Below are 26,844 nucleotides of genomic sequence, written 5' to 3'. Positions count from 1 at the left end.
AATTTCGGTCTTCGTTGGGGGTTTATTTACAGTCTTCGAGGGCTCTTACGATCTCTCTCTCCTCCGGCAGAGATTTATGTCCCCGCCATAACTCTACTCGTCTCATTCGGGGCTCATGTTACGCAGGTTGAGAAAAACAATAAAACCGCAGAAGAAATGTCTCTGAAATTATGATTTCTCGTACTAATTTCCCTTGTTAATAAAAATATTTTAATGCCTTGCATAAATATCGAATGGCGAAGGCGGTTAACCCAAGGCGGACCAAAATGGCATTGAAGACAAGTTGAAAAGAGTGTAAGGTGGGCAAAAACAATACCTAATTTGTTTAATCATTTTAAATGTAATCCAATGTTACTTTTTGTCTTTTTAGTTCGGTTAGATATTTTTCCATTTCATTTCATTTAATTTTTAAAACCCAAAATAACCTGCAGCATGATTTTATTAGTTTTGCTTACTTATAAGATTATTGTGAAGAACCTCATTGCTAAAAATAATATTAAGAAATTCGTCAAAAATAGAGGAAAATATTTAATATATATTTATGTTGTCCTTAACTTTGTAGTTACCTTAACTTTCGTTTAATTGGGAAAAGTTAGTGTGTTGCGAGTGGGCTACTATATTGGTTGAACTATCAAAACACTCAGCAAATAATATATAGAATATTGGGCAATCTTCATTTATTTATTTTTTTAAATAGTTGGTTTTTTGAGTATTTTAGACCTCAAACACCCGCCTTCGGTTGGGCGAGGTTAACGCAATGACAGTGGGTTAATGTGGGCCTGTTGTTAGCCGCTTTCTGCTGCCGCCGGTGGTCCGGCGTTTATGGCCGCCTGCCAGTTGCTGGTTGGCTTAGACGCTGCGACCGGGCCAAAAGCGACCACACCCCGCCTTATGCTAATTGCGGGAGAGACGGCAACAGGCGGGGAAAGAGAGAGGGCAAGTGTGAGGGTGAAAGGGCCGCATAATCAGACCATCAGCAGCTCTTTTCGCTGGCTGTTGATAAACTAATTTGTTTGATGTCTACGCCAAATTGCATATGTGGAGCAAATATTCGTGGTGGCTCTTGGCCAGAGCGGGCACAATGACCACTAAAATATTGTATGAAATTGACCAAAAGTGACAGACAAATTGGCTTTTATCGCTCGGTTTTGTGTGTCGCCCGAATCGGCCATATTAGCCCGTGAATAATTTAACCATCCAAAGTGGAGCTAATGGTGTTAGTTGTCGTGTTTCATGTGTCTATTTATTAACACTGCCTTTGTCTAAACACGAGTGTGGTTGTGCATCAATTTACGATGTGGCATCCCATAAAGAATTGCCTGAATAGCCAAATGAGTTCAATCAGCATCCATTTCAACTGGCCGCTGATAAATTTCATATTTATGCTAATGCACTCGGAGGTGTATCAAAAATCAAAAATCAGCCGAAGCCACACCATGCGACGCACGCCGCACGCCGCACCACTTTGCACCACCCATCGCTCGGGCGCTATTCTGAAATTCAAATATCCGTCTGCAATCCAAATATATTTAATATATTTCGGTGGCCTGCGGTGCAGCATCCGAAGTTCGCTATAAACTCGGATAAGTTATACATCCGTCGCTTATTTGGGGTAATCTCATACCGCACATCCGCCTGGAGAAACTCGGTCTGCGCTGGCTCTAATAAAGTATATCAAAATATATATATGGAACTCATGGTATCCATTTCGGACTTACCAATTTCCTTTTAGTCGGTTCGAGATAATCCGAAACCCTCGACCTAATACAGTCATAACGCTATATGCGATTTTATCAAAATCCTCTATTTGATAGATGAGAAGTGGAGACGAATGAGTGTATTAGTTTAAGTCAGTCGTATGTTTGGGTCAATAAATATCTGGTCTCGATTAAATTATTCATTTTGTAACATTGATATTTGACATTTATAGTGGGTATATTAAAAACTGCTTGTTTTTTGGCACAACAGATTGGTAAAATAGTTTTAAACTACTGCCACAATAGCTTTACTTAAAAACCAAAGAGGTCTTTTGCTATATGAACAAGTAAAGTTTATATTTCGAAACGGTTTGAAGATCCCATCCCAATCAAGTTTCCTTTTTATAGGGCTTATCTCGAAACATTTCCGATGTTTTACAACCGTTTCTGAGCTTTTATGTTTCCGTTGCGCTGATATATAAGGCCAAAATATATAGCCACAAGTCACTCCCGACATGTGTTTCCTAGATTCGGTTCATTAAATGTCATTAATGAGAACGTTTTTATCACTCGCCGGCCCAGAGACTCTTTTGCCACATGCTTAATTGTCGCTCCGATAAAGCCTTTATCCCAATTAACGAATCTCGGATGCAAATGAGGAGGAAAACACCCCACCAATCCAACCCATCCGAACTGAGGCTAAACTGATCCCAGATTTTACTGCGCCATTTTTAATAAGTTTTCAATTTGACTATATATTTTTGTTGTACGCCCAAATTGAGTCATAAAACCGAGCTGGGCCAACGGTTAATTAACTGTATTTGAATTTCGATTCGTATTTATGTTGGCCTGGCCGCTTTGGGGACTTGCTGGGGATTCTAGTTCGCGGACAGCCAACGGCCAACACCCAATTAGCCCGAATTTATTTATACTAAAGTTTTTTTTGGGTTTAATGGCAGTTATCAAATGGTAACTGTTACAAAAGAGACGGGCTACTTAAAAAATATATCAATTTTTCTCCTTTTGTTTTGGCTAGTTTTTCCATCTGAAAATTAATGTTTATGGATTTTGATTTCGATTTTGAGTTTTACGAGGGCCCAGAGTGTGGGAACTCAAGGCGCCGCCTCTGGGTGCAGTTAATAAATATTCATTGCCAGCGATCATCAAAAGGTTAATCAAGTCGATGTCGATGTCGAAAGGATATTAGATGAGACATGTGAAGTGCCCACAAGATCGCCGATCGAGTTCCATGGACTGGGGTGGGGTACGCCGCACATCGAAGTCGGGGCTCTGGAAAAAGAGTTCCCACAATGAAGAAGCGCGCTTGTGGCACTTGTGATTTCTACGAATGTTACAACAACCACCAAGGCTTCCTCTTCGCAATGTTGCCGGTTGGGGCTGTTGTTGTTGTGACATTGAGGGCGAATGCGTTTGGTAAACGACGTCGGCGACGTTGAAATCAGGTAAAAACAAAAGGTTAACACAAAAGAACAAACAACGAAAACAACTGACAACAGCAACAACGATTTCGCTTTGGCCTGGTCCACAAAAAAAGGCAGGAAAGGTGGACTGACTTTTGGAACCACTTCGCGTAATACCCTATTGGATTTATCATAAAAAATTATTTTGTATTTGAAAAAAAATAAAAATTGTGTTTTAGAAAATAGAATAAAATCTTTTGAACATACAAAATGAATGTTATATAAAGTCTGTCCGCTCAAGAGAGATATCGTGAATTCTGTATGGCAAAACCCTGAGGGAACCTTTAAACATTCTTCTTATACCTACAGAACCCTTTTCCAGAGTATATTTATAAGAAAAAGACACAAGACGAGAGAAAAAACTACCGAAAGGCCAAACACTATGCATGGACACCACACGGATTCTCGCAGTCGAAGAAACTCGGCTCAAATCGCCTCAACTTCCCTCGGACTCCGACTCGGACTCGAACTCCTCCAACTCGAGCTGCTCCTCCCCCAAGTCGCCGCGGTACCCCGGTTAACCCGCCAAAGACCCCGCCTCCTACAACTCAAGTGTGTGGAGGAGAACCAACCATCGCATTTTGTAACTCATGTGCGACATTAAGTGCTTTGGTTTTTGACGACGCGACGTCGGCGATGGAGAGCTGAAAAACAAAAGGAAAAACTGACCCGTAAGTCATCATAAATGCAAGTTTATGGCCACAATGAAATGATGACGGGACTCGCGGCTCGGAATCGGAATCGGACTTGGGCTTGGAATAGAGCTTGTCCGCCGGAGGTCGTCGGAGCAGACCGCCTTACCTACCGACCTACCGCTCGCCGGCCAACAACGCCGCTTCTACGAAATCACATCAAGAGTTCCCCGAGTCTCAGAGTCTCAGAGTTCGACTTTGGCGGCCAGGCGGGCGTAACTCTTTATAGACTCACTCGCATTTGTAGATGTATCTATTCCGCGGAAATCACAAAATGCTACAAATACTCGTACCACCAGCCCGTCCGCATTTATTTCGTTTTCGGTTTCCCTTGAATAACGCCAACGCATTTCAGGCTGCGGCTGGGCTCGGTGTATATATTATGTTGTGAATCCATAAGCGATTCCTTGTCAATCATTTGCCATATTAAGGCGCCTGCCCAGTGGCTGATTCGCCGCCCACTTTTCCTATCCTCCATGGCGGAGTTTTGAACGCTCGTTAACCAATTATAGCGCTAGGAGATCGATTTGATGGGCCATCAGTCGGGCTGTGGATGGGTTACAGTGGGCTAGCACGGTAAAAGTTCTGTGGCTATGTGTTTGAAGGTCACTAGACTTGTTGACCCATTCAGAAACAAACCATATTTAAAAAAATATTTTATCATCCTGGAATATAAAGTATCTCTAAATACGGGAATGGTGACCCAAGTAACTATTTTATCTAGCTTTAGCTAAGCTTAATCTCATGCACTTTTATAGTACCTGAGTTATAAACTTAATGCAACTAACGTTTAAAATGCTCTATTTAAAATCGCATTAGCCGGATAGTAAGGTACAAGTAAGGAGTCACTATTTGTAAGCACATTCTTTTCTGCTGCTAATCCCGTGACAATCTAATCCTCGGCCACTGTGGAAGACGGTTTGGGCTTGTTAGTGTCCGAGATCGCGGTCTTGCAGCGGACTCGGTGACTGCAATGATGATGAATTGTGTGAATTTAGCACATTAGTCGCATCATCCGCGCAGAAGGACAAATGCAGCCGGTCTTGCCGACTCTTCGCCGGACTCCCTGGACTCCCCGGACTTCCTGCGATTCCCGGGGAAGGTAATCATATCGTAGAGCCGGCCTGTCGCTCCGCAAAGGTGGGCAGCAACTAGATCGATGGCCAGTCAGGGACTCATACTGCAAGACCTACTCGCAGTCATAGTCGCGGAGTTATGGAGGTAAATGCATTCATTGTGAGTTGTAATTGCAATTGATCTTGATTACGGCCCCTGCGATAATGTTCTTATTGAGGAGAGGCCCGGGCTGAGTTGCTGGTCAGCGGTCAGCGGCGATGTTGCTGCAATGCCGCGATGCTGCTGCTGCGATGCGATTCAATTGTTGCACTTGACGTGGGACAAGCAGCTCGCATGTTGCACAGAGTCGAACGTGCCTCAATGTGTTTTCCTCCATTGATCATTGATCATCCAGCCCAAGTGGGCGTCGCTCACAAAAAGCGAGGGGGGAGGGAGAAAGGGGCCGATCTTGTCGGTCCGTTTAATTGATATACAGTACCTGATCTACTCACCCTTTACTTTCGAAGTTCCATTTTCCATCAGAGAGAGAAATATCTGGCGAATCAACAATCATTTAGGCATTCATTTGAAGGAAATTGCTAATTACTGAATTTTGGTTTTTGAGGTTAATATATTAACCATCAAAATTATTTTAAATACAAATAAGAAGAAGCATTTAAGTGGTTTAAAAAGTACTCGAGATTTTAATGTTGGGGCACTTAAGATTTAAATGTTGAGTCATTTTGTTATATTAAGATAAAAAATCAGTTGAATATGAATAACTTTTGTATATAATGTTCATTTATTTACGATGTTAAAGGCCTTTAGAAGACACAGGCTTATTATAAGTACCTGTGTATATATTTTTAAATTAAATATCTTAAAAACGCTCAACATTTAGGCACATTATTCAGAACCAGGTCAACAATATTAGGAACGAAAAATTTAACGACATATTTATTGGCTCTTAAAAATACTAACGACACTTGATTTGTAAATATAAAAGTGACTGCTTGGGCTAAAAGTATTTTTAGAATGATATACTATACATGTTAAATGAAACGAACGTTTTCTTGTTTTTCGCTGTGCACCCTCTCGGCGAATCGCATTCAGCTAAATTCACACAAGAGTTCATTAGAGTTGACGCTTGCCTTAAAACTGACACACGTTACATTCGAGCCTGACTGGCGATCGTCTTGGAATTGGGTCCCTAGTGCAATTTAGTGCGGCTAATAAGCAGCCGAGATGTCGCTGCAACTCAGTGGCGGCTCAAATGCAGGCACCCGACATTTAAAAGTCGGGCTCAATCTGCTGCCGATCGATGGCGAATCAAACTAATCATTCAAAATTCAACACAGGCCCGACTTTGACTCCGCGGCTCTAAGCCAACTAAACTCCGGGCCACAGCTACAGCTCAAATTGTCATCATTAGGAAAAGGCAATCGCTACCGCTCGGAGCCACCGAGCCACTGAGCCACCGAGCCGCTGGAACCCACCGATCCGCCGAACCCACCGATGAACCACCGCTCCCTGCCTAAATTTGATTTCTTCCTGCTCCTTTGTGCGCGCTTTTGTGCGCCATCAAACGCCGGCGACAGTTTGTCAGATTATTATCAGATTGCACTGGCTCACTTTTGACTTTAGAGCAGCGGCGGTCTAGGAGGAGCTCGTCCGGGACGCAGTGGCGTCGCCCTGAAGGGATCTGCCAATCTGACCCAGTTCAGCTGGAGGATGACGCCCATGTCCACCGCGCACAGTGAGAGAAATTGGCTAAAACAATGGGTCCTCTGGGCAAACTTTAAATAAATATTTAATTCAATAAATAATTCTAAAGTAGAATGAACATTATATAAGAATGTACTTAATAAAACTAAATATTTATATAAAAATATTAATATATAATATTAAATATTTAAATAATCTTATACTAGGTTCTTAATGTTCTTTTAAGTTTTTCCTTTAGTCACAATTATATCACTTATATTTGGATGTATATTTATAGATTAATAGCTCACTGATTTCATCAACCGTCAGTATTTTCGGCCCTTGGTACCGATAGTTTTTCCCAGTGCCTCCAGCTCAGTCCGCCAGAAAGTCGCCGCTGACTGTCAGCGATTGTTTTGCTCCCGCGCATGCGCGCGGCTCTCTTCAAACGAAATCACATCGAATGTCGTCGCATGCGCGTGATCAACGTTGTTGATCTCTACCTGTGTGCCGCCCCCCTCACTGGGTGCCCCTGCCGCCGCCCCTGGTTCGTGGCATGTCGATTTTGGGTTTTGGGTGCACTGAGCACACAAGGCCCTCGCTCCAGGTCGCTTTCGTTTTAGGGCTTTTCAATACATTTTTATGGATCTCTTTGTTGACTCTTGTCAATAATACCCTTCGTAGACATTGGGTGGGTGGGCTCTGCTGGCCTTCTCTGCCGAAAGTTGAAGTGTTTAGAGTGCTGATGGAAAATCAACCTGTTGGAAAAATCCCATGTACAACAGAAATATTCCACAAATGATGGATTTCCATTAGGTAAGTAAAAATCGATTAAAAGTCGATTTCATCTCTGGCTTACAAAACCGAGGAAGTATAAAAAGAAGTTACATATATTTCTTACTTTGCGCTTTATGAAACATTTGATTTGAGAAACTCTGACCTACCACTTGAAAATATGAAACTTCGTAGGCACACTATCTTTATTAAAATCTTACTACATAAATTGAAGTGCGCTCCTTACTTTCGAGAGCATTTCTCATTCGGCCACTCAGCCCAAAGGAATTCCGAAATACCCATTACTGCTCTGTTTTTTCGGCTTTACGAGCTTTTTCAAGTGAATTTCAGCGCCTGATGCGAGGGACAATGGCTTCGGTGTTGTTGGGACTTTGCTTTATGTGGGTGGCTTCTGTCCGGCGGTCCATCTTTCCCGCTCTCTGTGGGTTTTCCAGTTAACTGCCTCGTTTCGAGGCCCTTGGCCCCCTCCCACCGGCGGAGTATGGGAATCGTTAAATTAAATCGCAGTCGTTTATGAGGCTGGTTTTCCTTTCGGGCGCCTCGACCGCCGCCTGATGAGGCTCGACCTCTTTTGGGCCTCAAATTTGTCAACTTGTAGTTAGTATATTTCTCCGCCGGTTTTAGTTGACCCCCTGCCACTGCGGCTGTTGTCGCTGGCCCATAAAATACTTATGTTTTTAAAGAATTTTACGATGCCGCCATCGTCTTGTGTGTTTTCTTGTACTTTACCTTGCCCTTACCTTACCTTTTTTTTAGGTTTTTAGTGAAACCGAAAACTGACCAGACGGCCACCGGTTTTTGGAGAGATTTTTATGCCTACTTGTGACCGATTTTAACTGATATTGCCCGTAGTTGCTTCCGCTCGATTTTCCCTTTTTGTTTTCGCTGCCCGCTTTTAATTAAAATTTCATAAAAATGCCTCGCACTTAGCACTTGTCTAAGCGGCGGACTTTCCAAGTGCCCGCGGCTCCCAGTCGCCTCCTTGAGACCTCCTCCTCCTCCACCCATGCCCCCTGCTCCTGCCCTAATCCCCCCTTCGGAACAATGGCGGTTCCAGGCTTTGATCTTCGTGCCAGGCCTGATCGGTAGCCAGCACCACCAACAACAGCAACAGCACCACCAGCACCACCGCCGCCATCAAGACCAAAATCCACAAAAGGTTTATTATTTATTGTTGGCCCAGAAGGAGAGTGAGCAGGGGCGGTGGCCAGGGGGTCGGCAGGGAGCAGGGCAGGCAGGAGTCAGGCCCAGGAGGAGGGACCGACAAGTGCAGTCCATGGCGCAGCTGCAAGTTGCAGGTCGCAAGTTGCAAGTTGCACGTTGCCAGTTGGCGATTGCACCACGAGCCATGGCTACTGGAAACCACGCACCGGGAGAAAAGGATTTTCGATAATCGGAAGAATAAGGAGCAGTTTTTAATAATTTATTTATTGTTTATTTATATTCTGGTTTTGAAACAATTGCAAATTGCCTCCAACCACTTATTCTAGCTATAGTTACTGGACATTAGGCTACTAGAATTTATTTAAGAAGCGAAAGAGCAAGAAAATCGTATTGTCTTCTATTAAATAAAACAATTAATGAATTTATGATTTTTACTTAGATACCGAAACACTCTGCTATCAACATTTAATTGTATATATGAATATATATTTTCATTTTATTTTTATGACTTTAGGATCATTGATGAATTTTTTCTATATAATGATAGTTAAGTGTTTTATGAATATGAATATGGTTTAAATAAACCCTCTGATCATAGTTTTCCTCAATACTAACATTTTTTATGAATGTTGCTCCAGAATTATCTCCGAGTGCACAAAGCTCGAAGAAAACGGGAGCCAGGCGAGAGAAGCCAGAAAAAATCTCGGCGTGCATTGGATCGTAACGCCAGAGAAGGGGGCTACGGCCATGGAGCTGAAGGGGGGGGGCGTAACCGAAGGGGGATCAGACAAAACGTTTTACAAAACGTTCGCTCTGAGGACGTTCGAATAAATGCACTCAAAAATGCCCAAATGCCTGCAAACAAAATAAATAAAAATGTTATTGATATTTAGCGAGTGGTCTAGCTGGATGCCCCTAGCCCCCAAGCCCCCCTCCGCAGTCGCGGCAGCGCGTGCTGTTGCATCCTGCAGCCACCGATGGTCCCCCTGTTATTTTTCAGCGTTTTTTATGGCGCCCATTGCCGGGGCCGCCTTTTTGTCCATGATTTGCTAGATAAACACGACTGCGAGCGTATGCCGCTTTGTTTTCGGCTTTCCATTTTTATGCGCTTGCGGAATTCAGGTAGTAATTCCCATTTTAATGCACCCCTCTCGCCACAGCGGGCCCAAAGTATTTATACTCCTCTCGGACGTAATCAATTCCTGGCTCACGGAGGGTTGCAGGAAGCCGAAAGTGAGCAAAATGGTTTTACAGCCCCGTTTAGTGGCGAATTTGGGCCAATTATGGCTTCATTAAAGTACGCGGTGAAAGTCTTCTAGCTTTTCATAAAATGGGTCATTTGCTATATTTATGGTCCCTGACTTTTAGTGTTTTTTAATATGGCTCGGAGATTTTGAGCCAAAATGTAGGGTAGTAATAGTGTTAGTTACGCTAACAAACCATCCAAGATATATGATAATGATCCATTTTACTAAAATGTGAGCCAAGGGCAAGACCTGAAATGTATTACAATAAACCTCTTTATGGTGGATCGAGCTGATCCCAAGAGGAAGCCATCAATAAAAAAGATTCCTATATAAAGCACGAACTAGAGTGTAAAGAGCCAGACATAACATCTCAATCCGGGATTTATCTCATCTAAAATGTAAGCCCGGCTTAGGCAATTAATTTGCCTGCCCGCGGAGCTTTTAAGGCTCGGCCAAACACAGAACAGAAGACTTCCTTTGAGCCAGGTTTTATTGCCATATCGGGAGGAACACACGATCTCGTGTCATCTACGGCATTTCCGAGGAACCCAGCCGGCGGAGAGCAGAAGACCTCTTGAGATGCACAACATGCGCAGTCAACAAATTTGCAGCAACATCAACGCCATCTACGGTGGGTGTTGCCGCCTCATAAACATCTATCATCGCACAAAGACCTGGGAATCCGGCAGGGGGACCCGAGATGGGAGGCCGGGGAATGGCTGCTCGACTGCTGCCCGCCCTAACTGTCAACGACGATTAAATATGCATTTGCATAAATTAGCATCAGAAGTATTCTTCGGGCTTCCAGGTCGAGGTGAAAATTAAAGAGCAGCCAGCCGAAAGAAGAGAAATCAAATGGATTGGGTCGGATCCACTCACCTCAAATGCCCTAAGAAACGCTCCCCAACAAACTCGAGGCCCCGAAAGCCCGGCTCCATTGTTGAGCCTCGGCAGCAGCTGTCACATAATTCCGCTATAAATTCTTATTCAGTCGGACTAGCTGTTGATTTCAACACCTTAGATAAGCGGTCGGCGGTGGAGCGCCTCTTGGTCTATTTCTTACCTTTTCCACTCGGCCTATCTCCGTCACCCCCGCGTCGGCGACTCCTACGCCTGCGCATATAAACTGCTTGTAATACGCGGCTATTAATTTAAAATTACAGTTTTACAAGCCCCGCAGCATTCAGAGCCGCGCCGGGGAGGAACGAGGCGAGACGGAGCCAAAATGTATATGGAATGGAAAGAGCTTATAGGGATTTCGGTCCCAGGGTGAACGAAGACCCCATACTCTAAGGCTTAACAGATATAATGGTTTTCCCTGGAATGGATGATCATCATCTATCTGTATATTTTTGATTTAAAAAAATAAACTGTTTTTAAGTTTTACTAATATTAAGATGCAACATATATATGGTCATAAAATATTTTCTATTATGAATGTATAAATCAAATTCAAAAATGCCTTATATCATAACAATTAAAGTAATCTTAAAGTGAAATTTCCATCACCATTACTTTCCACAATCTAGAGCCCGAATCACAGGAATATTTCATGCCTTGACAGATCGAAAGTACCTGCTGAAAGGGTATAAATAAAAAGAATTAATGGCTTACGCACAGATTTACAAGGCCCCGGAATCGATATGCATAAATGCATGGAGCGGAGTGAGTGGCGATTGGACCAGGTCCGCAGACCAAAGGCCGGAGTCCGGAGGGCAGCGAGCGGAGGCTTGAAAGAGCTGCCCGAATCTGAATCTGAATCCGAGTCCGAAGCCGAGTCGGTGTCTCGGCCACTTAGATGTTTGGGCCGCGATAAGAGGCCAAAACGGGAGGGAGTGAGCCGAACAAAACACAGCAAAACATACGCTTAAAAATGCATTTACAGTTAAACTCAATCAATTTTCAATCGGTTTCATTCAACGACTCGGAATTTATGAGCGGACACAAAAGAGGTTCGCCTAGGGATGCGCTGGGCAGGTCTTGCTTTTCGGCTGCGAGAGGAAGGGACAAGTGCGTCCTTATCGATGGCCATTAGGGTCCTTGTGCTTCCTGTGTGTGTGGCATCTGCAGCAGCTACCTGTTGTCACCCGCTGTGCGTGGGAATGCCAATTAGGAGGGGGAAGGGGACGGGTCACCCGGATGAGGTCACCTGGCCAGCTGCGGCTCATCGAGGCAGGGTCAATTAAACGGCCGTGGATCAGATCGCATCTCTTTCACTCAATGCGGATGCCACTGCGACCTGGAACCTGGAACCGCTAACTGTTAGCCAAAGTCAATTGGCCAATTGCCTGATTGGGCGCACTGTACTGCAAATACTTCATTCTTAGTAATAACTTGGATTTTTATTGTTCATTTTCAGATTCTAAATTAATTAAATGTATTATTAAAGATACTCCTAATCTTCATTTGGCAATACAAAATAGAAAGCTAATAAAACTGAGACTAAACTAGAAAACTAGATTAAATTCTATTACTAACAAAACATGGCATATATTTTTTTAGACATTATGTAAAAGATATTAAATAAAAGTATTTTGAAATTGCATTTAAACTTTTCTTAAATAATTAATCGAAACTATGCTGTGAACATAAATAAAATATATGAACTTGAACGATTTCCCATCCATCTCAATGTTAGTTCCGGCTGAGATCAATCATCCGTGGTGGCCAGTGTAATTGGGAGTTGGCTTAGCCACGCACTTGGCGGCTGCTTCAGAAGATCCGAGCGGTCTCTTTCTCCGGCAGACTCTTTTCGAGGCATTTCAATTGGCCGTTCTATGAAATTAGCACCTGTCTCTCCGCTGCACTGCGACTGTGGTCCAATCCATTTGGAATTCCGCAAAATCATTATGCCCCGCCAGATTCGATGCGAAATCGGGATGGGGATGGGGATGGGGATGGGGCTGATTCCGAAAACGCTAATAGAGCAATAGCTGATCCTCGGCCACTAGGCCGGCTCATTGTTCGCGTGTAATAACTCCTCCGATCGATCGCTGGCGATCGCCGCAGATCAATTGCTGCCGCCTATCGACGCCACGGTCATGGCATGAAAATTGCATGCTTTCTATTTCAGATGAAATCAACTGACAATGGGCCAGCGTTCTGCGGACATCAAGAAGTCGGGGAGTCGGGAGTCGGGAATCGGGACTCTAGAATCGAGCACCGGGAACTGGGGCCTCCGTGGCAAACACTTCAATTGAGTGCGCCGGGCCATTGTTCTGCAGTCTCTCACCGAACTGACGAACTTTCGCAAAGCCAGCCTTTCTGCAATATTATTAACAGCAGCCACATCGGCAGCACGGCGGCAACAGCAGCAACTTTGAGCTCTCAATCGAGCGTTACAATTTTCACAATCTCGCAGCGATTGGACATGCAAGTGGGGCCAAGGAGTTGCATAAGCCAGGGGCCAGCGAGGCTCAAGTCGGGCGAGAGACCCGCGTCCCACCACTCCACCAACCCACCTCCTCCTGATATCCTTCTTCGTTTTTGGTATACCCTCTCTGGGCACTAGAATCGTTTAAAGATATATTTGTATCTTTTTTGATTTTTCACTTAAATATTTCGAAGCTTTCGTCAAATAATTGTATTGGTATTTTAAGCACATCATTGTCAAATCAATAATGATTGTTAAGTCCCAAGATGTTCTATTATAGATAATTTTAAAATATACAAAAATAAATTTAGTGCCTGAAAATGGATTTCCAGTAGTAATATATTTGAAATCATAATATAAAATAAACTCAACAAATTCAATCATCGTTAGTAAACTGTTTTGAAAACATTATCAGCAGTTAGTGGTTTTAGTTGTGGTCCTAAGATTTTTAATTATACAATAGACACAATACCAGTTATCCGGGGTCCCAACATTTGTGTAGGGTATTCCGAGTACTCACCAACTTCCCCATACCCTCTTGTTATATGATCATGTATGAGATCCGAATCAGAGTGCAGACTGCAACGGAGACTGCAACTGAGGCTGAGACAATCGCAGCCTGGCTAAAGTTCGCAACTCTCGCCTGAATCTCGAGTCTGATCTTTGCCGCCATTCAAGGTGTCTGCTCCCCCCGATCTCCTTCGATTTGTGAAGCCCCTCTGGATCCACGACCCCTACCTCTGAAGATCTGCATTTGTGTGCGGGCATTAAGACAATTTATAGCCGCTAATGTGCCAAGCGAAACCCACCGCACAATTGGCCAGCGGGATAAGTGCACCGGAAAAAAAATCGATTCGAGTCGACTAATTTATTTGGAGAGGTGGATAAGAAGTCATAAAAGTATCTTTATACATTTCAATATTTCTGAACGATCAAAGATGTCTAAAATTGATTAAATATAAATATTACTTTGATATTCGATATGGGACGGTTTAATATTAATCACATCTCCTGAAATTAGGAAATATATTTACACAATTTTGCCAGTGCTCCGAATGAGAGGTCCGCGGAGGAGTATAGAAAAAGCCAGGAGACCAGATGGAAAAGGAGGAGAGAGGCTGTCTGGAGCAGCTTCCGTTCCGTATCATTTGTCTATTTAGTTGCGGGGCCTGCGCTTTTCCGATTAACTTTTTGTTGAACTTCATTACCTGGCGAAAATGCAATAATCGAGAGGGGGAGCACGGGCTAATGGCAGAGCGGCGCTGGGGGAAACGGAGTGGGCCACCGGCTCCCGGCTAGGCAATTTGTATCGGCAATCGGGGGCCGAGGCCCGGACGCGGACTCATATGAAGATCGCCACCGTAATGATTAAAAATCGTGCACTGGACCCAATCGCAAACAATATTCGCTACAAATTGGAACAGTGCCACGTGAAACACCTGCATGGGCAGCGCCGCGGAGGAAGTGGCCCAGCTACCGAACCCACTCTTGATGAGGCTTCCCAGGAAGGGTAATCAAGGTAGCAGCCATTGGGGCGATTATCCATATTGTTGTCTTCCCTATATCCCCATTGATGATTGCGAAATTAATTCCGTGGGGAGTATGGGAATTCCATTCGGGTGATTGGTATAAATGGGGCATGAGAAAAACGATACGTGATCTAAAAACTGATTAATATTTATTTAACATTCATTTAGCCAGATTATGCGTGTTTGTAAGTTATTTATTTTTGCACTTTTCTTAAGAAACTTAAACAAAACTAATGCGGATTATAATAGAACGCAATCTAAAAGGTTGCCAATTGGCAATTATTTTCTGTTCTTAAATACTTGGAAGGTGGCAGATTTCCCTTTAAACCTGCCCTATTTGGCGTTAATATATTCATATACCCCTGGCAAATATGCGCAGAATGATGGAAGTCCCCTTTGATCTCTTCCCGCGATCCCGACCACTTTGATTGCCATCCCCAGCTGAAGTGCTCCAATTGTCTAAAACACTCTCGTGCATTTTTCCTGCACACATGCATAGTTCTACGTATCTGTGCAGTGTCGCATTGCCATTAATTTCGCTTACAATATTAATTACCATCAAATTTCTCATCCCGCTGATTTGTGGTCGAGGCGAGGCGAATGTGTGGCAAAAATGATTTCAGCCGCAGATTCATAAAATATCTGCCCACAATGGGGTGGGCCGTGGTAGCCAGACATTGGGTATGCAGCCCGTTTCCCCCACTTTCCCCGGCACACATAAATGCGAAAAGTGCCCCCTGCTTTTCATCCCACTCATCCTTGGTCAGGCGTTGCTGTTGACATGTTGCCGTCGCTGTTGTTGCTGATGCTGCTGCCGCTGGCATTAAATTAGTTGTTGGCATCGGCGGCGGCAGCTAATGCAGACCACCGCCCCCTGGGCCCGCTCTCCGCCCCCCGACCCACTGGCCGCTCCATCAACCGCCTAACGATGCACTCAATTACAGCGACCAGCGCGGTGACGTCGCATAAATTATCTTTATTTATTTTTATTTTCATTTTTAATTTCGACGCGGCGCAGCTCCGCTTTTGTTATGCCTCCCGCTCGGTTACCAGCGGCTGTATTATTAATAGCCACGTGATTGCCCCGATTTTGTCCTTAAAACTACTCATTTCGTATTAAACAGTCAATTAAAATTGAAAATGGTGCGGAAAAAATGCAAGATTAATACGTAGAAATTTAGTTTATCAATCTGCTCAATCTGTTTTAATGAAAAACACTTTTAAAGTTAATCGGAATTTTTATAAAATCCTTGGAAGTTGTGGTTGCAACATGCAATGCCTTTTCCTTTCTTATAAATTCCTTATTAATTCACATAAATATTTTTTTGATTTCATATATTACTTAAAATCATTTGTTAAATAAATAGATACAGCAGCTTGTTACAAATTGTTCGGCATACTTTTGCAATTAAAATAAATCCCTATACCCAATATCTTAAGATAAGATTCTTTATTATTTACAAGAAACCTGCTTTCAATAAGTAAGCAATAATTTATTTTATTGGAGCACCAACGCTTTTCTGTTTTTGTGTTGACATTTTTATCGCCTGACAAGATGTATTGGCCAATCGATTGGCCAGTTATGAAAACCTACGTTCTGGCTAGAACGTTTCACTTGATTCTGACTGTTTGTGAGGCGTGCACAAATTGCGATCGCGCTTTTGAACCCCAAACAAATTCGCACCGCCGACTTAATGGGGTACGACACCTGTCTGGCATTTCAAGTCGTTCGCACGTAGCACGTGGGTTCAGTATGTCGTCTCCCCCCAAAACCACCGCCGCGGCCACCCTGCAGCACCACCCCCTGCTCCGCCTGTTGGCCAAGTTCGGCGGAGTTGGCTGTCACCTGCATACAGTGCGGCTCATTACCACGGCTCCGTTTGATTGACCAAATTATTACGTAATTAGCTGCGGGCTGACCCACATCCCAGCAGGTGGTGCGGTGGCTCGGGGATTCGGTGGTGCCGGCTCTTATCAGTCTGATTTATTCATGTTTCTGGGGACTGACTTATGGAACGTGTTTTTTGTCGGCACGTCGGTGACAGGAAGCTAGCAGTCCAGGGACTCGGATTGGGAAAGTCGCTGGTTGGGAAATCTATGTACTAAAAGCGAAATAAAGTGAATTATTCCAGCGGGGTATTGTGAGGTAACTTAGTAACTTCATTTTCGACCGATTAAGATACGTGTGTGCAAAGTACCGTGCATATGTTCAGGCTAATAAACTTCAGCGATTTATTAGTAGATTAATGATGCCTTATATTCACATGTTTTTACTACAAGTTGCATGTTGGCCAATCAAGATAATTTAGATTTAATTGCGGTTTTATGGTTTCTGTTAAGCTTTATTTAAATTTCATAGAGGCCTCAAAAAGGTTTATTGAATATTTATAACGCGAATTCTCGGGTAAGCAAAACATACATAGGCCAAACACAAAGGTTAGGTAAATCTGTATTTTAATAGCTCTTTGCAGCTGTAGATGAAAACTTTAAGCTAATAAAATTATTATAGAGCCTCTTATGCCTTATCACCTTTTCCTAAGTGCTCAATTTGTCATTTTCAATTAATTCCTCATGAATAATGCACATAATATCGCTTCTCTCCGACAGATTTTAATGAGTTCAGTTTGCTGTTACTGTTTGCCCTACAAGTTTGCACCACATCGGCTCTGGGCTAGGAAGCCTCTAATTGGCATCTTGTGGGGGTGATCTATTCAATTAGCGCCCAATTGATTCTTTACGCGTCGCCCACCTCAACGCGTCTGTTGATCCTCCAACAAAGCGGTTCCAGGTATTTCTGGCACCTCCTCTATTTGCGATTGCCACCAGCACCCCCACATCGCGGTCTTCGATCTGCGACTTGCGTCGATCGCATTTTCGCACCTCCATCCGAGATGTTTGCCAAATACTTGGACTGCTCACGTCCCAGTTGATTGAAGCCCGGCAAAAGCGTTGGTCATTCAGCGGGCTTTCACTGCTCGGATTGCCAAATTGCCGGCCAGCGGTGGGAGTAGCCGGCGAGCACTCATTAGCAATTGCACTGGGGCTGTGGGCCATAAAATTATGACACGACCGGTCGGCACCTACTTAGGGTTTGTTGACAGCGCCCCTGCACTCCCCTTACATAATGAGGGAAGCCCTCGCCATTAATTCCCATCACGTCCTCGGCGACGGTTTCGATTTCGTTTGAATTTTCTTTGGGCGAGCCTCCTATAAAACGATAGGCTTCGATTCGACCCAGGCACAGTCAGACGATAACAGTTCAGCAGACAAAGCGCAGGCTAGCAATTGGATAACCCTCAACTCAAGCAAGGAATCTCCCAAAATGAAGGTGAGGACACCAGCATTAACTGTTGGGAAGTGCTAGAAACAAGGAATTACTACATTAATTCCCAAGAATATACCAGAGGAGTGCTAAAAGATACAAGATATATGTGAAAAGTTGAAGATACAAAGATAGAGGATTCTTTCACTTAGAGTTTTTTATTTTAACGAGTACCTTAGGCTAGCTCTTAAATTAATACGAATTTTAAAGTTCAATATCTTCATTTAAAAAGAGTGTTTATATATAAGTACATTGATCCAGTTATTGAATTTTGTCTGTTCACTAGATACAATTATATTTATATCTTGCCAACAATTTCTTTTCTTATCATAGTTCTTCGTGTGCATCTTGGCTTTGGTGGCTGTGGCTCAGGCTGGTCTCCTGCCCCATTTGGATGGCCACCATGGCTACCACCACGAGGAGCTCCCCCACCTGCTGGACGCTGAGATCCATCATTCGGATGGCATCCATCTGGGACACAGTGCCGCTCTCGTCCACGATGACCACCACTTGAGTCATCACCTGGACCACCATCTGGACCACCACTTGGTGGAGTCGCTGCCCACCACTGTGTACCACCACGAGCCCCTCCACTACCACTACGCCCGCCTGCACTCCGCTCCGGTGGTGCATCACCACCACCACGACACCCATGCCGCGGTGGTCCACCACAGTATCCCGGCCCACTTCGACAGCCACACCCACTCGAACCTCCTGTCCTTCGCCAAGCACGCCCTGCACGGAAAGTACGGCAAGGTCAAGATCACCGAGACGCACTATTGAGAGATTCCGAGAACATCCACTGTCCATTAAACCCCCGACTAGCCAAACGCTTTTTCATTACTGTTAATTTATTAAGCGTATACTTAAGGAGCCGAAAAACTCGAATAAACGGGTGACCATTTGAAAAGATAAGCTCAGGACTTTCACAAATAATAAAAAACTAAGTCAAATGAAAGTACATAACTATTTAATATTTTAGAATTTGCAAGACTTTTAAGACAAGTTCAATCAATCAAACGCATTTACCAGTTCATTTTCAAGGACCTCACCCACTTAAATGTAATACATATTTATTACACAACATGAAAAAGGAGTTCGCCCACCAATTTCGCACCTTTTTATTAGGTTTTTTTTATTACATTTTGAATTTATTAGGCGTTAAGCTGGCTCACGAAATGGCTGGGAATCTGTGAGTTCAGTGAGCGAATAATTGGAGGAGCTTGATACTTTCCCATTGGCCCCACGCTCCCCCGACTTGGGCTCATTGCATCCGTCAGAGCCTTCAACGCGGCCCAGACATTTATCATCCTCAGTGCGAGCCGAAAGTAATTTACTTGCAATTTAAAGATAAACAGGCGCGATAATGTCTACAAAGCATAAACGTGAGTTGACGCCTACAATCCGAGAAGGGGCCTCGAGAGGGGCCTTGGGCGAGCAGGAGGGGTCCGGGGCAGCCATGACCATACATCATCGCGATATCGCTGCCAAAGAGAGTGAAGGTGTTGCTGGTGGGGATAGTGTTGCTGCGGTGTCGGTGGTGTTGCTGCGGCAGTGCTGCCGCTGCTGCGCCTGGCTCACGCCATCCACTCGCTGGGGGAAGAACAATTGCAACGGCCGCTGCACGATGCGGCAGTTTCGAGTTGCAACTGGCAACTTGCAACGCAGTCGACCCTGACAAACGAACGCTGAGGGCGTCGTGCTCATGTCCGGAGCTCTCGACTGGGACCCCAGAGCCAGGTAAAGCGCATGCGCAACACGTGGCCGAAACACCGCTGAAAAGTGGCTAAGAGAGTGGCTAAAGAGCTGCGGAGCTGCGGAGGGAACGGCAACCCTCCGACCCAAAACGCTTCTACTTTTCGTAAGTGCAGCCAAGCGGCTTCTGCAATTTTCCAGTCGTGCGCCATGGCAACGCGTGCCGAGCTCATTTTCATTTTCATTGAGCCGCCGGAGAAGGAGGACGGGCAGGCACTTGGCTATGAGGAAATTAGCTTGCTCGCCAGGAGTTGAGCTTCCTGGCCTTTTCCTTTATTACCCCAACCCCATCCGTAGATGGTTTCCACACACAGAGAGCTAAAAGCCAAGTACTTGTCTTATTTGGGTTCTGCATTTATTTATAAAATGTAAATATTTTTAAAGCTTCCTAGTGTGTAGTAAAATAAATATAACAAGTATTTTGTTTATAAACCATGCGTATTACATAGTATTTTTCAAGGCATGTCCTATGAATTAATATTGGACATGTGGCTTATAGTAAATTGTTTGGTCAATTTTTAATTATATTTAGGGAATCGAATGTACTTTCATCCTAGTATTTTATTTTAGGCATAGATCATCCAACTAAATGTTTTTCATTTAAATTATGATTTTATAGTGGATTCATATTTCAACAGGAACCATTTCTTATATATAATGTCCAAAATATGTAATAGCTTATGACTATGTATGTAATAACATACTATTTATAAGATACTAAATGCAGTCGCGCAACCAAATGAGTTACAACATTGATTTGCACATTAAATTTAACAAATTTAGCTATTAATGTCTCGTTTTTAATAAATCGCCATTACATTTAAAAACAAGTTTTTCAAGCAAAACTTTGCATCTAAGCAATCTGCTGTGAATTTCTTACAAAGTTTTTACTTTGTAAAAATCAACATCTCAATCAACTTTAATATTTTGTACACCCCTCCAAAATCAAGTTACCTAGAAACTTGATGCGCCGTCTTCGCAAAAACACGTTGCACTTGAGGTTCGGCAGCAATTTGTTCTCTCAGTGCCGCGTTGACAAATATTGTGGCCCGGCTCTTAGTGCATTTGTACATTGGTGCACATATTCACGGCAATCTGAATGGACTCTGCGAGGCAGGGGCAAAAAGTCGTGCCACACGAAGCCCCGAAACTGAGCCAAATGCGGCACGACTCTTTTTGCAGCTTGTCGTGCGTTGAATGGGGCAACATTGTGCTGAGCGCTGGGCTGCGGACGCGTCCCGGCGGTGTTGCAAGAGCTCAACACCTGCCGAAAGCTTCATAAATTCGATAAATCACGGGGAATCGTAGAAGAGTGCCTGGGCGAAAAAAGCTGTCAAAAAACGGTGATGCGTGAACACCCGCCTGTCTTTGGCTGTGGGTTTCTGGTTTCTGTTGATTTTGAGCCGCGAAGCAGTCGCCTCGCTACGATTAAAGCCAGCCTAGTGTGGCAGCGCTAATGGCAAAGACACACAAGTCGCTGGGTGTTCGCCAGGGGGAAAACAGGCTGCGAGGGGCTCACCGCAGCTCCAGACAATGCCACAGTTTATATTGCAGCCTGTGCCTGGTCATTAGCAGCATTGCAGCTGCAACAGCAGCAATCGTTGCTGCGGTGTAAGTGAGGTAGCAGCAGCAACAGCAGCAGCGGCAGCGCAACTCCAACTCCAGCGTCGTCTCTTTGGCAGCGTAATTGTGTTAAAAATTACTCAGGCATCTTAATCACTTTGGTAAATATTTTGCCAGAGTCGGAGAAGGAGTTTTCGGATTGGGATTGGGACTCGGAGTTGGAGTTGGAGTTGGAGCCCGAGACGCAGTCTTGCAGGCGAACGAGGTTAATGCGCCGCAGCTGCAACAGACGCAGAATGTTGCTAGTTCACAAATCCCATTTCGAGCCCCTTTTCCTTTGCCTCGGAGAGGTGTGTGGGTGTGCGTGTGCATCTCGGACAGCCGAAACATGCGAACTGCACAAACGAGCCAAGTTTTCATTCATGAAATTGCCCGGATTGCCTGCGAGGTGAAGGGGACTCAACTTGATTGCATGTTCGGGCTCAGTTCATTTTCAACAGCATCAAGGATCAAATGCATTAAATACGAGAACGAGACCATCGGATGTTGCTGCAGCAGCATCAGCAACATCAGGGCAACGCCAATAGCAACAGCACATCTACTTACGTGCAGTTCGCCGCTTTATCGGGGCTGCTCATCTGGCGTCCTCCGCCCAGGGTCCCAGGTACATCCCCAATGCCTCAGCCGACTCCACATCCTATATACATCCACATCCAGGGCGGGTGGCGCACCTGCGGCAAACTGCTTTGCAATTATGAGATTTTTTGCGCTTCCTCTGCTCTGCTTCGCTGCCGACGGCCAGGAGTTATGCTAAACAAACCAGGAGCGGATTTCAGGGGAATCGAAACAGGATCGATCATAGCCCCTTTTAAGAAATTAAAAAAATATAACCATAATTAATCATGTTAGATAAACATTATTGACCTTAAACATTTATCCTTGAATATTGGCAATAAAATGAGACCTAAAGTAGTATTTATTTCTGGTTAAGATTGACATTTTTTAATAATATGACATTTTAAAATCTGATTTTTTTGGTAAAACAAAAATGGTAACGCATTTTAATGTTTTGGATTACTAAAATGCGCAATGTTTTACTGCATTAGTTTTTTTGAAACATTTATTTTTGCAGTTTCTTGAAATATGTTTATGATAAAGCAACTTACCTTTTGCACTACTTTAAACCCCCGAAAATTGTAAGGGAACCCCCGCACTCCAGCCCTGGTCGGCGAAGGAAGAGGAGGAGTAGCCTTGCCAGGTCGATGATGTTGCAGGCAGCTTCTGTTGCTGCGGCTGCTGCTGCCGTTGATGCGGCTGATGTTGCTGCTGATGCTGATGCTACACTTTCTCTCTGTACAGCAGCCCGGCATCATAATTTAGACTGCAATCATCATTATCGTTCGGGACCAGCGACCCGAGAGCATTCTTGAGCAAAACGCCCGCACGTAGACGTTTTCGAGGAGCTCAGGGAGCTCGGGAGCTGGAAGCTGGGGGTTCGGAAGTCGGGGAGCCACAGAACGGCCAGGGTTGGGGGCCCAGCCTTGGCAACTGTCAGTCACTGAGGCTCGGACTCAAAAGCCGGACTCCGGAGCAGTCAGTGAGTCTATCATTCAGTCAGTCAGTCAGCGCAAAGTTGCCAGCAATTTGCTCAAATAAAAACGTAAAACGAAATGCAGCAACCCAGGAAGCTGCGCATGCGTCTCTGGCAGCATATAATTGTCTCTTGGGCAGGGACTCGAAAGCGAGGATGAGGATCCGCATCCACATCCCCATCCACTGACGGAGCCACACAGCTGTGCCTGCCACTGTGCAACCCGCTCGGCGGTGCGGCGGTGCTGTGGTGCTGTGGTGCTGTGGTGCGGTGGTGCCGCTTCTGCCGTCCATGTCCGGCGGCAATTGTAATTACCGCAGTTGCGCCTCCCGTCCGTCGGGGCCAACGCCTTCGCCAATTCCACACTGAGACAAAAGTGATGGGGATACTATGGAAATACAGTTGTTGGTTCCCTTTGAGAAAAAGTATTCCGCTATTAAGGCAGAAGAAATAAATAGGAAAGCACCAGTTCCTGGGAATCATTATAAGGAACTCCCAGGGGATCCATTAAAATGTATGCGTCCTGAATTAGGGAGGCTTCCCTATTCGGAATATAAAATCGTACCTGTTTTTTCTTTATTAATATTATATACTGAAAATAACTTTACGCCAATTTTATAATACTGTTTTCCCCTACTTTGATTTAGGATTACTCTTAATTTGTGTTTAGGGAATCGGACTTTCTATTTATTTCTGATATTTTTCTTAGCTCTGGGTATCCTTGATTTTCAATGATATTCTTATTTTAATGAGTGGGGTATTTGTTTTTAAATAGCTTTAAATACAACTTCTTGATTTACCTTCCCGAATTCGCATGAGAACCTACATCATCTCATGGGATGGAGGCATGTCCCTTTCCTTCAATACTCTTAGCTTGAAACCCCCTATTTTCTCAGTGTATGGCCGGACAAATGCGCAGTAGCCTGGCATTTCAGTTACGCCTGCAGTTTGTTATTACGCGCATTATTCCTGCCGCTGCCCTTCGGAGTCCCATCCCATCCTGGCATCCCCACCTAAAGACCCCAGCCCATCCCCTCCTGATTGCATTCGGTTAGGACTGCCGGGCAGAAGACTTTTTACATTAGCTGCGCATTCCAAAAATCCGATCCTCTCCAGTTTTCAGTTTTCGTTTTCGTTTCGTTTATTTATTTTCGTATTTTTGCGATGGAAGAGAAACTAATTAGAGTAGACTTAATGGAAATACTCGTAGTTATTCATAATTTAGTTAAACGTTAGCGTACAACGGCGGAACTGCCAAGAGAGTTCCTAGAGACTTTAGTACAATAATGAGTAATGTTTGGGCAGCTGGGGATTGTCAGAGTGTTGGGGGGTTAATGGAGTTAAGGGAACTTAAACTAACCAAGCGTTCTTCACTGTACATAGCACCGTAAGATAAGACCGAACTAATAGCACCTTAATCAAATTGGAAGATCGGATTGGGTCGGGGTTATGGGCTCGGACTTTGGGCATCCACGAGAGCCCAAAATGATGGCGTAACTAGCAGTTGGAAGTGATTCGATTTTGTTCTCAACTAATATCACAATGTTGCTCGCTGATTCTCTCCACTTCGATGCAATTTCGATAAAATTGTTTTGTTTCATATCATTAATCTTCGATTCTGGAATTCTTAAGGCTAGAAGGCAAATGTAAGCTAAGAGTTGAAAAGTCTTTTGATCGGTTAGCTATCATAGTTATTGCTTTAATTTACATAGTTTGGATCTTTTGATTTAAAATTCGAAAAGCGCTATAAAAATACTTCCGAAAGCGATTCGTAAAATTTACTTGAGTTTAGTTGAGTGAAGGATTTTTGTAATATTAAAAGTTTTTTTTTGTGTTTTTAGGCGTTTTCTTCGAGTCTAGTAAATTGAGTTTTATTAAAAAATACTTGACTGGATGCGTGTAGCATTTAATGCTTAAAATTTTTAACTTCTCAGAAGCGTTAAGTTGAAAAACCTTAAGACTAAGTCCTCCGCTCTTTAAAATATGTTACGTATAACTGGTAAATATACTTTATATATATGCCCTCGCACGGGCTAACCTTTATCCTTTATTGTTTATCATTAGTCAAAAAGTTGATTAGGCCTGGCAAAAGTCGCTCAATGTACAAGGCAAAGTTCTATCTTACAATATCTCAATTTTAGTTGTTGCTTAGTGTTCTTGTTGGGTATCAAAAATGTTGTGTGTTAAGGCACTTCCGTGTGACGGAAATATATAGCTCTATATCTAAGTATAAATCTAGATCTATTTCTCTATTTATGGTGGCCTATATACAATATCTTTTTTGCAGCGGTCCCAGCTTAGTGCCCGTAAATCTCCGCCAGGCGAAACAATCACTTGGAGCTGATCCAAAGCCAAACTGAATTATGTTGATGGAAACAATGCATAAACTGGCGAACGGCGACAACCCTGTCCGCTCCCAATCGCCTCTCGCAGCACCCTGACCACCCTGGCCAAACTTCAAACTCAAACTCAATTTTCGCGCTACAATTACAAATGACGGCGATAAATTTCGCGAGCGGAGACAAAAGGAAAGTTGGATGCCAGCCATCCCCCTGAATCCACATCTCGGCACCACCCCCTCGCGCCACCGCCCCTGGATTTGTGGAGAGGAAGTGATAATAAACGCACGACACGCCACGCGCGCTTGTTTAGAGATTTATGCGTGCCACAGAATAGAACAGAGTGAAAATAGAGGAGGCCGCTTGAAAATGGCATGGCCGCGAAATACCGACCACTAGATGACCACTTGAAAAAATTACGTAGGTATCATAGCAGCCTTGGTCTAGATAGGACATTAAAAACGGTTGATACCAACAAATCAAAATAATAATGCGGAATAGGATAAAAATCAAACGGCAAACAATTTAGATCCTTATAAAATTAAAACGAAAGTTTAGAGCTTGAAAACGGTAATTGAAGACTCAACTAATCCCTTCAGGTTTAACCCATATACCCTCCTGCCTAAAGTAGACGGTATCTTAAAAAGGAGAAAAATCCGCTGCGAGCTGCAAATAATGTCAGGCGATGGCGATGTTGGCCAAAATGATGCACGACCCGAGCGGATTATGCAATGCGGCATCATCACATCTAGGCCCGGCTAATACAGTTTGGGCCATAAGTCACCCTCCACGGCGCCCCCTGCGCCGCCCGTCGCCCGCCCGTGGAAAGTGATAGAGTGCAACATGCGACATAGCTGCAACACGATGGCTACTTAGCCCTCGCCCTGATTTATTGCCCCAGAGATGCGAAACTCCTCCATTTTCCGCAGCCAACACAATGTCTGTCAATTGGGGCATTTTCACTGCTTAATTACCCAGGCAGGGGCGGCGGCGGAAATGCCTGCGGGGGGCGGACAGGGAGTGGGAGTGGGAGCGGCTCGCCAACTGTGCCACGTCTGCAGTTTCGTGTTTGTTCTGCAACCGCACTTATTAAGGAATTAATTTAGTCATTGCAAAACAAGGTCAGACATTAGCCGCAAACTGCAATGCAGCAAGTCGCCCCACACGCCCCCTCTCGAGAGCCCCAAACACCACCCAAGGCACTCCCACGCCCGGTCGGCCTTCTTCGTGTTTCGAGGCCATTAGGCCCCAAGAAAATTTCCATGCGAAGAACAAGGACTTGAATCGGTGCGGAGCGCTCTGCCACCTCCTTAGCGAGACACCCCCGCATCGTCAGCGTGGGAAAAACCAGCCGAAAAGCCAGGAGTGGGTGGGAAGGTGGGGACTGCGTGCCAAAATGCAGTTTCGTGACCGGCGAAAGGAGCTGACTGCGCCTTGTAAGCGATTCCCATTGCCTAAAAGCTTGTAAGCCAGTTTCCGGCTCCGGCTGCGACCACGGCTAAAACTACGACATCGACTCCGGCTCAAGCACGAAAA

The 26,844-nt window shown here is 44.3% G+C and overlaps 1 protein-coding gene across 1 annotated transcript; it reads left to right on the top strand.

Annotated features, from left to right (window-relative positions):
- Positions 1 to 17,960: 17,960 nt before the first annotated feature.
- On the top strand, positions 17,961 to 18,975 carry LOC108028191 (histidine-rich glycoprotein). The gene is made up of 2 exons (XM_017099852.3): positions 17,961 to 18,066; positions 18,394 to 18,975. Exons 1-2 carry the CDS (start codon positions 18,061 to 18,063, stop codon positions 18,841 to 18,843), a joined length of 456 nt encoding a protein of 151 aa, XP_016955341.1. The 5' UTR covers positions 17,961 to 18,060; the 3' UTR covers positions 18,844 to 18,975.
- Positions 18,976 to 26,844: the final 7,869 nt, after the last annotated feature.

The sequence above is a fragment of the Drosophila biarmipes genome, chromosome 3L (genome assembly GCF_025231255.1).
Source record: "Drosophila biarmipes strain raj3 chromosome 3L, RU_DBia_V1.1, whole genome shotgun sequence".
Lineage (NCBI taxonomy): Eukaryota > Metazoa > Arthropoda > Insecta > Diptera > Drosophilidae > Drosophila > Drosophila biarmipes.
Note: the sequence above shows the minus strand (reverse complement) of the source record. Positions and strands in the feature narration are given on the sequence as shown.